Source organism: Sceloporus undulatus, chromosome 3 (genome assembly GCF_019175285.1).
Source record: "Sceloporus undulatus isolate JIND9_A2432 ecotype Alabama chromosome 3, SceUnd_v1.1, whole genome shotgun sequence".
NCBI classification, from domain to species: domain Eukaryota; kingdom Metazoa; phylum Chordata; class Lepidosauria; order Squamata; family Phrynosomatidae; genus Sceloporus; species Sceloporus undulatus.
The window spans coordinates 90,525,235-90,538,331 of NC_056524.1; the positions used below are offsets into that span (position 1 = coordinate 90,525,235).

Here is a 13,097-nt window from a genome sequence, read left to right on the forward strand (position 1 = left end):
CACCCACCCACCCACCGCTTGGGTTTGGGTTTTTTGTCACAACTTTGTGGTGGCAGCATAGGCCAGGATCTGCACGGTGTGGTACCAGGGCTACGGAGCTCTGGTTTGGGAGTCAGTCGGGACCCGGGGGCGAATAGGGCAGGCGTATGGCCATTGCGGGGGGCCATAACGTGAGAGTGCCTCCCGGTGACTAGGGGCTTAGCGAATATGTGAACGCATGGCAGAGATGCGGTCCTTAGCCCCTAGGTCATCCCAATGCCTGGTGGGTGCCATGTTGTGGTTAATCAGACAAACGTGGGGTTGTTTGATTTCGCAGATCCTGACCTCATGCTTTGTGCCAACCCTACCAATGGTTTGCTTAATAAAGTTGTGGCCTTTCCTCCAGCACGGTCTCCTGTGGTTATTTAGCAGCAGCATCTGAGGCAAAAGGCCCATTGAGCTTAGCTCATACTGTTGGAACACACATAAATGTTAGTTTAGCTCTTGAATTTATATCCCACATTAATGTGATAAATTTACACATCTAGTCAGTGCAAGATTCCTGTCTGATGATGACGACGACGACGACGATGATGATGATGATGATAATGATAATGATAATAATATATTTATATTTTACCTCCTCTCCCAGGTGGATCGAGGTGGGATTACAACCCAACAATAACAATAAGATACAAGAATAAAAAATAATTTTCAAGCATTAAAACAGTTAAAAACAGTACAGTCAAACAATTATAAGATATAATATTCTGATCCTGAATGGAAGAGTAAATTATGTCTTTACAGAAGATTGGGTGGATAGGCTTGTCAGAAGAGATCCGTCTTAACTGCCCTCTTGAAACCCTCCAAGGATGTAATAAGACGGATCTCTTCCGGGAGGTTGTTTCATAGTTTAGGAACCACTTAAGTAAAGGTTCTCTGAGAAGTTGAACACAGTCTGGTTGGATGTGCTTCCAGCAGATTTTCCCCGGAAGTTCTCAGAGTGCGGGGTGGATTATACAGGGAGAGGTGTTCCTTTAAGTAACTTGGGCCCGAGCCATGTAGGGCTTTGTAGGTGATAACCAACACCTTGTATTGCGCCTGGATAAGAGATGGAGGGAATAGTAAACACCATTTTAATTTTGAATTAACATCTTAGAACATCTCCTAAATTAGTTGCACATGAATTGTTTTTAGGTATGTTTTTCTCATTCCATTTTGGTGTTCCTTTACAGATAAATTGTTAAGAACAAAATCAGTGTGTGTGTTGTTGTTTTTTAAAAAGAAAGCTTTGTTGTTTTTATATGACATTTAGTTAACATCTGTGGGACTTTTGTTTTTAAGAATATTGCAGCTGTTGTAACTTGTTAGGGTCAGAGTAACTGCAGGAAAGTGTTAAAAATAAGGGACTGATTGTCTTGTATGAGAGAGAGAGAGGAACATCAGATATCTTTACCATACTCAAATGGATTTTACCAGATGTGTGCAGCATTCTTTTGAGTGTTCCTAATAAGGAAACTTTGCACAGTTACAAGGCAGTTCTGGATTTGTATAGCCATGTGGAAGAAGATTTTCTCTGGAAGGAAGGAGAGATAATCTGTCCTTGCATTGGTTCAAAACAATCTTCAGATAAGCAGCAAGTTAACAGATTGTGACTCCAGTTTTTCCTCACATGTACACTTAATATAGCAGTTGGCAATAATAAGTTTGCTGAGCTAACTTGGTAATCTAGTTCAAAGATTCATCTTCATTCCTTTTTGACTTCTATGATTTATGATGGTAAATATCTTTGGCAACAAAAGGAACTGTAGGAGTTGCAGCCTTTTCGTAAGACAACTAATGTTACGTGGTTCCAGGAAAATGTTTCTCTCTCTCTCGAGTTCTAAACTGGATTAAACATCTCCATTCTTGGTTTTATCAAATCGACAAAGAACATCGGTGGAAAATCAGATTTGGTTAATGGGTAAGAAAATAGTTGTTTAAGTTTTGAGCACTGTTGTGGCAATGCTTAAGAAAAATAGATTACTCTGTTTGGTTTTTTCCTTGCCTTAAGCAAGCATCATCTCACCAAAATAATGTGTCTCCATACAGAACGTATTTCTTGCTTAGTAAGAGAAAAAAAATTCTACCTGCTACTTAGTAAACTAAAAGCCAATGAACAGCAACTTCTCAAAGATCTTTATTTTCTCTGTTTTCATGATTTTGCATGTGGTGCTAAAAAGCTTCATCATCAGTAGTGATGTGTAATTAAAGTCAATTATATGACTAAACACAGCATTTATTTGAAAGTCCTTTGAAGTTTTTGCTAATGCTTTATCATCTTTGTAAGTGAATGTGTGGTGACTCTGAAATGGGATATGTTAACATAGCTTATTTGATGAAAGGTTAAATGCACCAAATGCTATGACAGTGTATATTCAGTCCGTGTATTCAGTCCCTCCACTTTTTAAAAATAAACACCAATGGTCCATTAATGATCTGCAAGCCAGAGCTGATCCCTGAACCAAATCTCTGACACCTAAGGAACCTTTGCTGAATTTTAAACAAAATATGTCCACAGTCTGTCAATAGTTTCATGCATATACAAAAGTTGTCACGTTATAAAATGAAAATAAGTCACAGTACAATTTTCAATATAGCTAAGGTTTTATAAATACATAATGGTCTAAACTGTGTGGTGGTGATAGTGTGTGTGTGTGTGTGTGTGTGTGGGTGAGAGAGAGAGAGAGAGAGAGAGAGAGAGAACTGTACTAGATCAGAATTAGTTGCTAGATCATTGTCTGAAAGTAGTTACTTCCACCTACCAAGTGGTCATTCCTGAGCTAAATATTCATATTATACAACTTTCTGCGAAGTATAGCAATCCCAAATAAAGACTGGTCATCTCCTGGCTCAGTCTCAAAAGTATCTTGTAACTCTAGCAATTGTTTCTGTTTTTCATAACAGTGGGAAATTTTATGGGCTATTTTTTCCTTTTCTCTGTCCAAAATAAATGTGCTGCGTAAAACAAAGAATGAAACTAAAGGACAGCATTTGAACTGTTTGAATTTCAGAGCACCCAAGATTAAATATTGCCTCTTGACTGTACTAATCACTACCGTACCACTTCCTAAAGTGGGGGTCAAGGCCCTAGCATGGGGCGGGGGGAAGAAAGACAGTCCTCATAAGTAATGAATCATACTGCTTTAACAATGTTGTAAACTGCAGCATGCAGATTTTGGCAAGTAACTGCTAAGTTTGAAACTAGATATAAGTTTATAAGTTTATCTATTTATGCTAGTTTATAAGTAAACATATTGGAAGTTTACTTCCAAAGATGACTATAGCCCTGATCTTACCTTCTATCCCACATAGTGATTGAATATAGGTGCAGGAGTTGGATCCATTGTACCTGCTGCTGCTATTGTCTACTGCATTTTCTTTATTAGAAAGTAGCTTGAGCATATACAGAGCTGAATGTTCATTGTCAAGATGTGGAAATGTTAAATTTGTGTAGAAAGGTCTGTAAATGTACAGCTGTAGACAAGCTCCATCCTTATTTTCCTCTGAACTTACAAAAGTTGAGATGAACAGGTGGGGAGGGGTCATTTCATATATTCTCTTCATACAGTGTGTCTGCAGAAAGTGAGAGTAAAAGTAAATCAGTTTTCCCCACACCAATGTAACCCAGCTCTGTTGTACACAACTCACATTATCCCCATCATAGCACAGCTAAGTTGTAGTTCAACACAACCAGAGGCTAATAGGTTAGAGAAGGCTAGACTAAATGTGTATTAAAGATATAAAGGTTCCAATCCACTGAGGAAACCCATACTCTTAATCTATTTAAGTTACTGTGCAGTGGAGAAATTGATGACATACAGTGATGACATACTTAAATTTTGTGCCACAGTAAGAAAATACTGTATCTTTACAATGTTGTGTATCTTTTGTACATCAAGTGGTAATGTAATTCATTGAATCCAATTCAGTTCCATGCTTTAATTCAAAAAATGTGGAAAAGTCACATGTGGGGGGTGGATTAATACTTTGGCCAGGCCCTTTAATTAAATCACTTGTTCTGCCATGGAATCTGAATCAAGGTGTGTGTACTGTATATACTCATGTATAAGTTGGCCTCATGTATAAGTCGAGGGAAGGTTTCAAGGTCAAAATCTTGGATTTTGATATGACTCATTGATAAGTCGAGGGTAAAACTTAGGGGGGCATAAGGAAGGATGGAAAGGGGGAAATACCACTTCTGTCCTTCTCTGGACCTCTAGGAAGCAAGTGGATTTAAATGGAGAGTTGTTTCCTCAGGAAGCAAAGGCTTGCAAAATGGACCAGGCAAGTGCTTTTCAATGGGGAGTTTTCCCCATAGGAAGCAAAGGCTTGCAAACAGACTGGAGGAGGAAGGAATTCAGTGGAGCTTGCTTGCTATAGGACCTTTCTAAGCACTACTGCTGTGTTAACCGTTCTTTAAGTCTACCCAAGATTTTAGGGGCAATTTTGGGGCATAAATTTCTCGACTTATAGACGAGTATATATGGTAGTCTATTTGTCTTTGATAATGGCTTTGTATTTGATTGAAAAGTGATAGAAATGTTTATCTCACAAACTTAGCACAGATTGTCAATTCTTTCCATGGTGCATTACATATTCCCTACATCATTAATGCAAACCCTGTATGTATTGTGTTTGTTGTAAACAGCAGCTGTAAAACAAGCAATACCACACATGCAGGGAGCATTATGTCTTTATATGTTACAAATGAAGTGGTATTATGTAACTGGGGCTTCAGTTTTACCAAATAATTTATTTGAAGATATTGCTTGTGTATATTAGAATTATGTTTTTAATATCATTATGTAAGGCCTATTTAATTATGGATTGTCTACCTTGTTTGTCTAGCCATGGGACTTTTGCATCTGATCTTGACCTTATGTGGAAAATCTGATTTTTGTTTAGCCTTAAAAGAAATATTCTCCTCACATATGGGTCTTCATTTTGAGTCTAATTGCTACAAATTGGATTGGACTGAGGAGAGAAAAAAGGAGATAAAGGAGAAATGGAGACCATGAGAGAAAGAAGAGGCAGATAAGAGTGAGAGGGTGGGATAATGTTGCTTTAATGCTGTACATTTTAGTCACCGTGCCATCACAAACTCCAAGAAGAATGTCTGCATGGGCAGACATGGCACTCAGGTTGGAAAAGGTTCCTGGCAGACTCTGATAAACAATTGTTTCTCAAGATTTTAGGTTGGTATCTTGCATAACCTCTACAAGAGCAGGAAACCTCTGGATAGGTTTACAGGTGCTCTAGTGACCGTGTGTGATGGCTTCTGGCCAGTGTGGCCATTTTCCTTTATTGCATTTCAGTCTGATCCCACTCCTTAGTAATATAACTGCATTATGCTTAAGGCTAGAATATTATACTATGTTAATATATCTCAGGAAGTGAAATTTAATCCAGGAAAGCTCATGCTAAAGTAAATAAATCTGTTAATAAAGGTGCTACAGGAATCCCTTTGTTCCCCTCCCATTTTTAGTTTATTCTGTGGGACTGTCAGCATCCTGTGTTTTCTCAAAGGGAAGATCTGTGTCCCATGAAGGTGGGAAGATCTACAAATGATATTTTTCCTTGGTATGTGATGAATACAATGCTTTAGCATAGCCTAATTCACTAGGTTATGTCCCTAGTGAAGAGTCTGAAGTTTTAAGTTGCTTTGGTCTGGTTTTTAAATACATTTTAGTTTTTAAATAAAGCAGACAGCTGAAAGTAAACATTTCTTGGTCATCTCAAGTAGATTAGGAGATCCCAGTGTTCATAACATAACATTTTCCAAAAATATTTTGACAGATACAGTCTCCACTAACTTCATCACAATAATGTTAGAGTGACCTGAGAGAGGCTAACTCATGGATGGTTGCAGTATATATAATACAGGTGGTGATGGCTGACCATTTGCACAACCCTATGTCTGCAAATGGGGCTCATGCTTATCTATGAGTTTGTCAATCATAATAAACTGTGACCTAGAAATAATATTATTTAAATAGCTCAGACCTTGGAGAAAAAATATATTAAGGTAGCTTCTGCATAACAATATAACTCTCTGGCTTTCATTATTATTAGCACTTTTCAAGCACATTTAATTGGAAAAGGAGCAGTAGTAATCTTTGTCTTGTACTTAGCAGTGCTAGCCCTAGTTGATGGGAATTGTAGTCCAGCAGTATCTGGAGGGCCTTTCCTTAATTTAAAATATAGTTAAACATCAGCAGTAAGGTTTCCCCATCCCTTTCTAAAGTTTGTGACACATTCTCACAAGGAGTTATTGTGATATAGCCAATGCCCACATCCCTGATCCTGTAAGTACAGTACTGCAGCACTAGTTTTGTAAACAGGTACTTGTATAACTATTTCACATCTGTGTGCTAGATATTCATTAAAGATACAGTGTTGTCATGTGATCTAAAATATGCATGTACAGTATATATATTTTCTATATTTCCTTCTTTGTAGTATTTGCTTGAAGATATTTTTGTGGCTTCACATTCCTCTATGAAGTACATGTGTGTTGAATTTAACAGCATAAACGTGATAGTTCTACCTCTCATTCAAAAACACATTGTGGTTAGAGTGCATGCCAGATTTTTGGCTGAGTGGTTTATTGTAATGGTATTTACTCTATATTTTATAATGTTAATATTCGTTTCAAGATGGAAGTTAAGGCAGTCCTGATGAAACTTTTATTCTAACATTTATTTGTGTCTTGAAGTTTCAAATGGACAGATCAACTTTTTCAACATTTACTTTTTCTGTTTTGGAATGAAATGTTTGCCTACACATGTCTCTAACTATTGTCTAGAGCATACTGTGCAAGTCATCCCCTGCAACAGGGCTCTGTGATTAATACTGTATGTCAAACAAAATCAGAAATAATTTTAAAAATGATTTTGCAACCCAAGATTGCAATTCATTGTCTGTAGTGAAGGTCTGGGATTAATGCATCATTTCAAATAGTCAGTGTAGACTTTTTAAGGTGATTCGCAAACCATAAAGAGATTTAGTGCAAGTCATGTGCTATGTCTGATTTGATAATCATTGCTGGATCACCAGCCTCTGCTGCATGTTTTTATTGGATTTCTGATGATAAAAATATTAAAGATATATGCTTCTAAACTATGCTTTGCTTGTGTATTGGGGGGGGGTCATGCCCTGATCCAGTGTCTGAACTCACTTTTTCCCATTTTGGACAAAATAACAAAATTCAGCTGAAGCAGTTGCCTCTTATTCTTCAGGGTCTTGCTGCGGGAGAGAAAGATGAGGGTCACTGATGCAACACTAAATGTTAGTTGAGTGTAATCCCAAACCAACATTTAGTATTGCATCTGTGATCCTTATCTTTCTCTCCCGCAGCAAGACCCTAAAGAATAAAAGGCAGCTGCTTCAGTTTTCAGTTGAAATTCGTTATTTTGTCCAAAATGGGGAAAACTTTGGTGAGATTTAATTGTGGTTTGTACCAACAGTATGAGAAGCTGTAGTTGACACCAAGCACATTTTGGCCCATTTGGAAAGAACTCTACTGGAAAGAGTGTAGGAGTAGAAGGTTCATTCTCATTCATGCAGAAAAGCTGTAAGCTGACATACTGAATCAGATTTTTGGTCTATCTAGCACACTTTTGTCACAATTGGTTGGCGGTGGCTCTCAGGTTTCATGCAGGAATTTCTTGCCTGTTCTGTAGATGTGTTAAATCTAGGATCTTCTGCATACAAATTTAGGTGCTTTACTAATGTTTCAGGACTTATTTATTTATTGTAGGGGTAGTTGCCTCACCCAGTGGGAAATGAAGGTATTACCCATCTCTGTCTTTGGAATCAACAAGAAAAATTTCCCTGGTTAAGTCTGATTGTGTTAATGTAAAATTAGAATATCTATGACCAAATTTTGAAGGGTTATAATTTTAATTCTGAAATAATGAAATGTCATTTTCACAGAATGACTGACATTTATATGATGCTTCATACTTTCCTATTTGATTTCCTGCAGGGTGACTTCACTTGGAATAGCATGTCAGGCCGCAGTGTTCGGCTCAAATCTGTCCCTGTTCAAAGTCTTTCAGAATTGGAACGTTCCCGGTTACAGGAAGTGGCTTTTTATCAGTTGCAACAAGATTGTGACCTAGGATGTCAGATAACTATTCCCAAAGGTAAGGATGAACACCAGGTCCTCTGTGTAAAGTGACAAGACTATTGACGTTAAAAAGATAAATCAAGAGGATTAATTTTTACTATTTTCTATTGATTTTTTAAAATTGATTGTCAGTCACCATCCTTATTTACCTATATGCTTTTCCAGTTTATCTGGCATCAGTGTTTTTGCCTTGGTCATCCTGTTCCTTCAGATCTTAACATCTTATGGAAAATCAGAATACTTATTGTGTGAGAAGTTGTCCACAGGTTGTTCAAAGAAAACTACAGCAGTTACTTGTGTATGGAATGTTCATAGGTGGGTCCTTGTTGAAGAAGGAGTAAATGTCCAAAGACTCCATGTTGGTGTTGTGCAGCTTTTAAAGAGGTCGTGGCAACAGGTGTGTAAAAGATTCTTATAGACCTTTTAGACCCTACCCCCCCCCCCCAAAAAAAGTTAGAAAAAAATAGCTCCAAGCCCCAAAATTTGGGAGTGAAAAATAAGAGTTGCCTATAGGAAGTGTGATTTTGAATTCAGACAGTATTTCAAGAGAGGGTGTGTCACCCACAAACAGATGGAAAGTGTCTGGAAATGACTGGGGTGTCACTTTCGGTTCACATGTGGCCCATGTATGGTTATTTTAAGTAATTCTGAGACTTATGTCTGACATTTGCTATCATACCATTTTCCCTTCCTTGCCTTCCTTTGCCTTTTGAACCTAGGGTTGAAGATCCCAGGAATCCATGAATAATCCACAAATAAGATTTTACCAGAACACAATGGGGCTGTTTACTTCACTAGTTTTCTTCTAGGAAGCTAACCACAGTGGGAGATAGGGGTTTGGGCCATCTGCCTGACCTATCTGGGCTCTGCATATATACAATCCGGCTTATCCTTCACCTTGCCTCTATGCTATGTGAACTGCAGTATTGTTGGAGCTTATGTCTATTTAACTTGTGCAAAGAGGTGGCTACATCAATTGAGCTGTAAGCAAAAACTATAAACGTAAGCTTTATTTGGGAAAACACAGCATCTACTAATGTTGTTTTAGGGTTCTTCTAGAGGTTAGAAAATAGCCACACGATGAGTCAGAGTAATTTATATGCCATAAAGATTTCAGGGAATTTGTGATCCTCTTCTGCTTTCAAAGCCATGATTAGAATAAGTTTAGCTGCTGGTAGTATCACCTAAGAAGGAGAAGAGAATTCACACTGAGTGAACTCCCCATAAATAAATAAGACATCATTGTGGTGCCGCCCTCATGTGAAGATAATTGTAATTCCAGAACAATCCTAGATTTGTATAACTCTATTCTGTTTTCCATTGGTATGAATTTATATTACAAGTATATATTTCAGTGAGCAGTTGATGTTGATGTAAACAATTCATAATGTACTTTTGTATTGGGAAAATTTAGTGTAATGATGGGAACACGTGACTTACTCAATGCCAAACTACAAATCACATTATGCATTACCACTGGCACTGCTGACTGATGGGGGTTGTAGTCCAACAAGGTCTGACTGAAGCATACCATTAACTTAGCGAACTAGTCATTGGAATCTTTAAAAATATGCTTTTAAAATGTGAACAATAATAACAATATTGTCTGCTTATGTGACTTCAAGCTTAATGCATACAAAATGGCCAGTTCCAAGGTTTCAAAGTGGATAGTTTGTGTAGTTTCGCTGGTGATAAATATTTATCAAAAATTAGTTATCTTCTTCTCCTTCTTTTTCCTCTTCCTCCTCCACCCTGTTTTAGATACCTAGTTTATATGGGACATCATACAGACAAAAAGCAACTTAAAAAATTAGAACAGTAAAGAGCAATAGAAAACAAGCTAAAACATATGAAACAATTTAAGCAGATTTTTAAAGTATAAAACCAGATACTTATACCAGTTCAACCAAACATCCTTAGATGTTGAAGACTTTGGTAAACAGCTACAGCTTTACATTTCACAGCCATGGTGCTATAACAGAGAAGGCCCTCTCCTTTTCCCCCATGTTTCTCTCATTGGTGGGACACAGAGGAGTGTGCCTTGGCAGGTTTCTGTATAAGGGAGAGCACTCCTTCAGGTATAAAGATCCTAGGCTATATAGAGCTTTAGATGTCACAATACAGGTTACATATCCTTTAACATAAATGCTCAGGACCAGGAGTGTTTTGTATTATGGATTTATTTTTTATTAATATTTGCATATACATAATGAGATATCTTGGAAATGGGACCCAAGACTAAACATGAAATTTATTTATGTTTTGTGTACACTTTATACATATAGCCTGAAAGTTTTTTATACATAGTATTTTTAATAATTTTGTGCATGAAACAAAGTTTGTGTACATAGAGTCTTCTCAGCTACAATAGGTGGATTTTGGATTTTAGAGTGTTTTAGATTTCTGGATAATGGCTACTCCACCTGTAATATCTTGAATTTAAGCATAAAGTATGTTGGCAGCCATACAGTGGTCTTTAAAGCTGGTTTTACAAATGTTATTTCAGTGGCCTAGATGCTGCATATTGCACTTGCTGCATCCTCTTTGTTGACTTCAGGAATAACATCGCTTAGAACACATTGCAGTAATCTAAAGAAGTTAATAGTGTGGTCAGGCTATTTAAGAAAGTTTGTATTTGCTGGGCTAGCTGAAACTACTCCCAGGCACTGCAAGCAAGCGAGTCCACCTAGATCTTTAGGAACAGAGACTGATCCAAATATTCTCTCAAGCTATGCAAATGTTCCATTAGAGGGAACTCCTGATCTTGGGACAATCAATCCACAGAGCCTTCATCTTGGTAGGATTAAGCTTCATTATCCCATATCCAGCCCTTTATAGTATCCAGGCACTACTCCAATACCGGCACAACCCCTGTAGACTGAAACATGGAGGTGAGTGTTGTCAGTTTATTCATGGCACCCAACCCCCAAACCCATGCATAGATTTCATATAGATGTTAAACAGTGCGAGTTTTAGGATGGAACAGTGTGATATCCCATAGTGTTATGCTCATAGGGCTGAACAGAAGTCTACCAATGCCATTGTCTGAAATCACCCCATAGATAGGGGCAGAATTACTATAAAACAGTGCCTTCTTCCTCAAAGCTGGTAGAATAGCATGCCATATCTAGTAGGATTGAAAAGCACTAAGCAGTCCAAGAAGATTATCTGGGTAGTGTCAGCCTGGTACAGATGGGCAGGATGGGGTGGCGAGACTCCACCCCTTTCTGCCCCGGATCGTTGCCACAGCAACTGCCCAGGGATAGCAATGATCCACCCCAAAAAGGAACTGCAAAATGCAGCTCCTTCTGTTGACTCTGCCAAGGCGCCATTAGCAGCCTGGGGCGTCGTGGTGACATCACACGCACACCGCCCTGTTTGGATGCAGTGTATGCACAACATCATTATGTGTGCACCGTGTGGACGGTGCTGCATAAAGATGGAGCCGCTGCTACGTGCTAGGGTTCAGGAGCATGTGGTTGCTGTGCGCTCCCAAACCCTAGAATCGTTGCCAGCACACCGCTTTCTGCCCGTGTGTACTGAGCTATCATCTACTCTTTCATCAAGAACAGGTCATTGGGGTATTGAACTCAACCTGAGATCAAATTGAGTTTACCTAATCTATTTCCTAAAAACAAAACAATAAAAATCCCAAATCTTTCAAAGCTGCTCATCCACCACATTCATAAGCATGTTACCTCACCTCCAAAGAGAATATTTGTAAGAGGACAATAGTTTGCTCATGCCTCTGAGTACAAAGGGAAGTTTTCATGAAAGAGTCCAGTAAAACCTCTTTCAAAGGGGCTGACATTTCTCATTCTGTTTACCACTTCCTGGACCCATCTGGTTAGTTTACTTCTACTAGATCTTCTCAGCCAAGAGGGGTAACGATTCCTTGTGCTTGCCAAACTGCTTCAAATGTCTTATCCAAGCTTGCAGGAACTGAAACTGGCCCTAAGAAGCCTGATTAGATGCATCAAAGGACCAAAGCAGAAGGGTGGTAAGGAGCAGCCTCTGGCTGCTCCAGCCATGATCGGCCCCAGACCGCAACAACTGACTGGTCTGCTCTCAAAGTGGTTCTAGGCTGGCCACTGCCAGGAGCAGATTTTTTTCTGTTCCTTTTTTTCAGCGGCTTCAGAACAGCTTCAAGCTACTTTGAGGGCATGTGTCATATGAACATCCCCCCCCCCCCCCCGAAGCAGCCAGAAGCTCCTTCTTTTGGCCCATCTGTTTCAGGCCACTGTCTCCATTAGTCTTCAATCATACCTATCTCATGACTGTTCCACTTTCACCCTAGCGGTTGTCCCATCTGTTTCTTTTCCCACAGATTTGTAAACCAGGGGGAATTATGAGGTCCACACCACTAGAGTGGGGTTGTGGACGTGACTGTCAACAGAATAAGGCCTCAGTCTTATTGTACAGTATGTACAAGTCTGATCAGTCTGGGTTTTTTGCTCTGTGTTATTTACCAAGTGGCTGATCTACATGGATTGCTTTCATTTACTGCTGTCCATAACCTGTGTTAGCTGAAAATATGCAGACATCCTGATGAGAAGGGATATTGTGTTTAATTCTCTTTTGTTTGTTCCTACTTTTGTGTCATACTATAAGATGCTCAAAATGTGAGATGTTTGCTTCACTGTATTTGACTTAACTTGCCTGTTGACTAATTTTGACTGAGTGACCAATGTTGAACCTCTAGTAGATAAAAAGGACAGTCTTTGAGTAAACTGTGATTTAACTGAGCAGAAAACAATTTAACATTCAGAACCTTTATTATACTGTTTTTGGTTTTGTGCCCAGTATGTTTCTGTTCAGCTATGAATACTAATGGGAATGTGCTTTCTGCTTGTGTTTATTTTGGCAAAGAGTAGCTTTTTAGAGCTTTGTTTACATTGCTCTTTGTTGTATTTAATTGCCCATTTGTCTTCTACATTGAGGGTGA

General features: G+C 38.6%; 1 protein-coding gene across 6 annotated transcripts in view; it reads left to right on the forward strand.

The window, feature by feature from the left end:
- Positions 1-13,097, forward strand: part of ARHGAP6 (Rho GTPase activating protein 6) — a 182,552-nt gene that overhangs the window by 121,284 nt on the left and 48,171 nt on the right. For 5 of the 6 annotated variants that reach the window (XM_042457757.1, XM_042457756.1, XM_042457758.1 and 2 more), the window contains one exon: positions 8,009-8,168. In XM_042457757.1, coding sequence (XP_042313691.1) covers positions 8,009-8,168 — 160 coding nt within the window. Of the gene's footprint in view, positions 1-1,760; positions 1,943-8,008; positions 8,169-13,097 lie in introns of those variants that run through there. The other variant, XM_042457759.1, reaches the window with a different exon arrangement.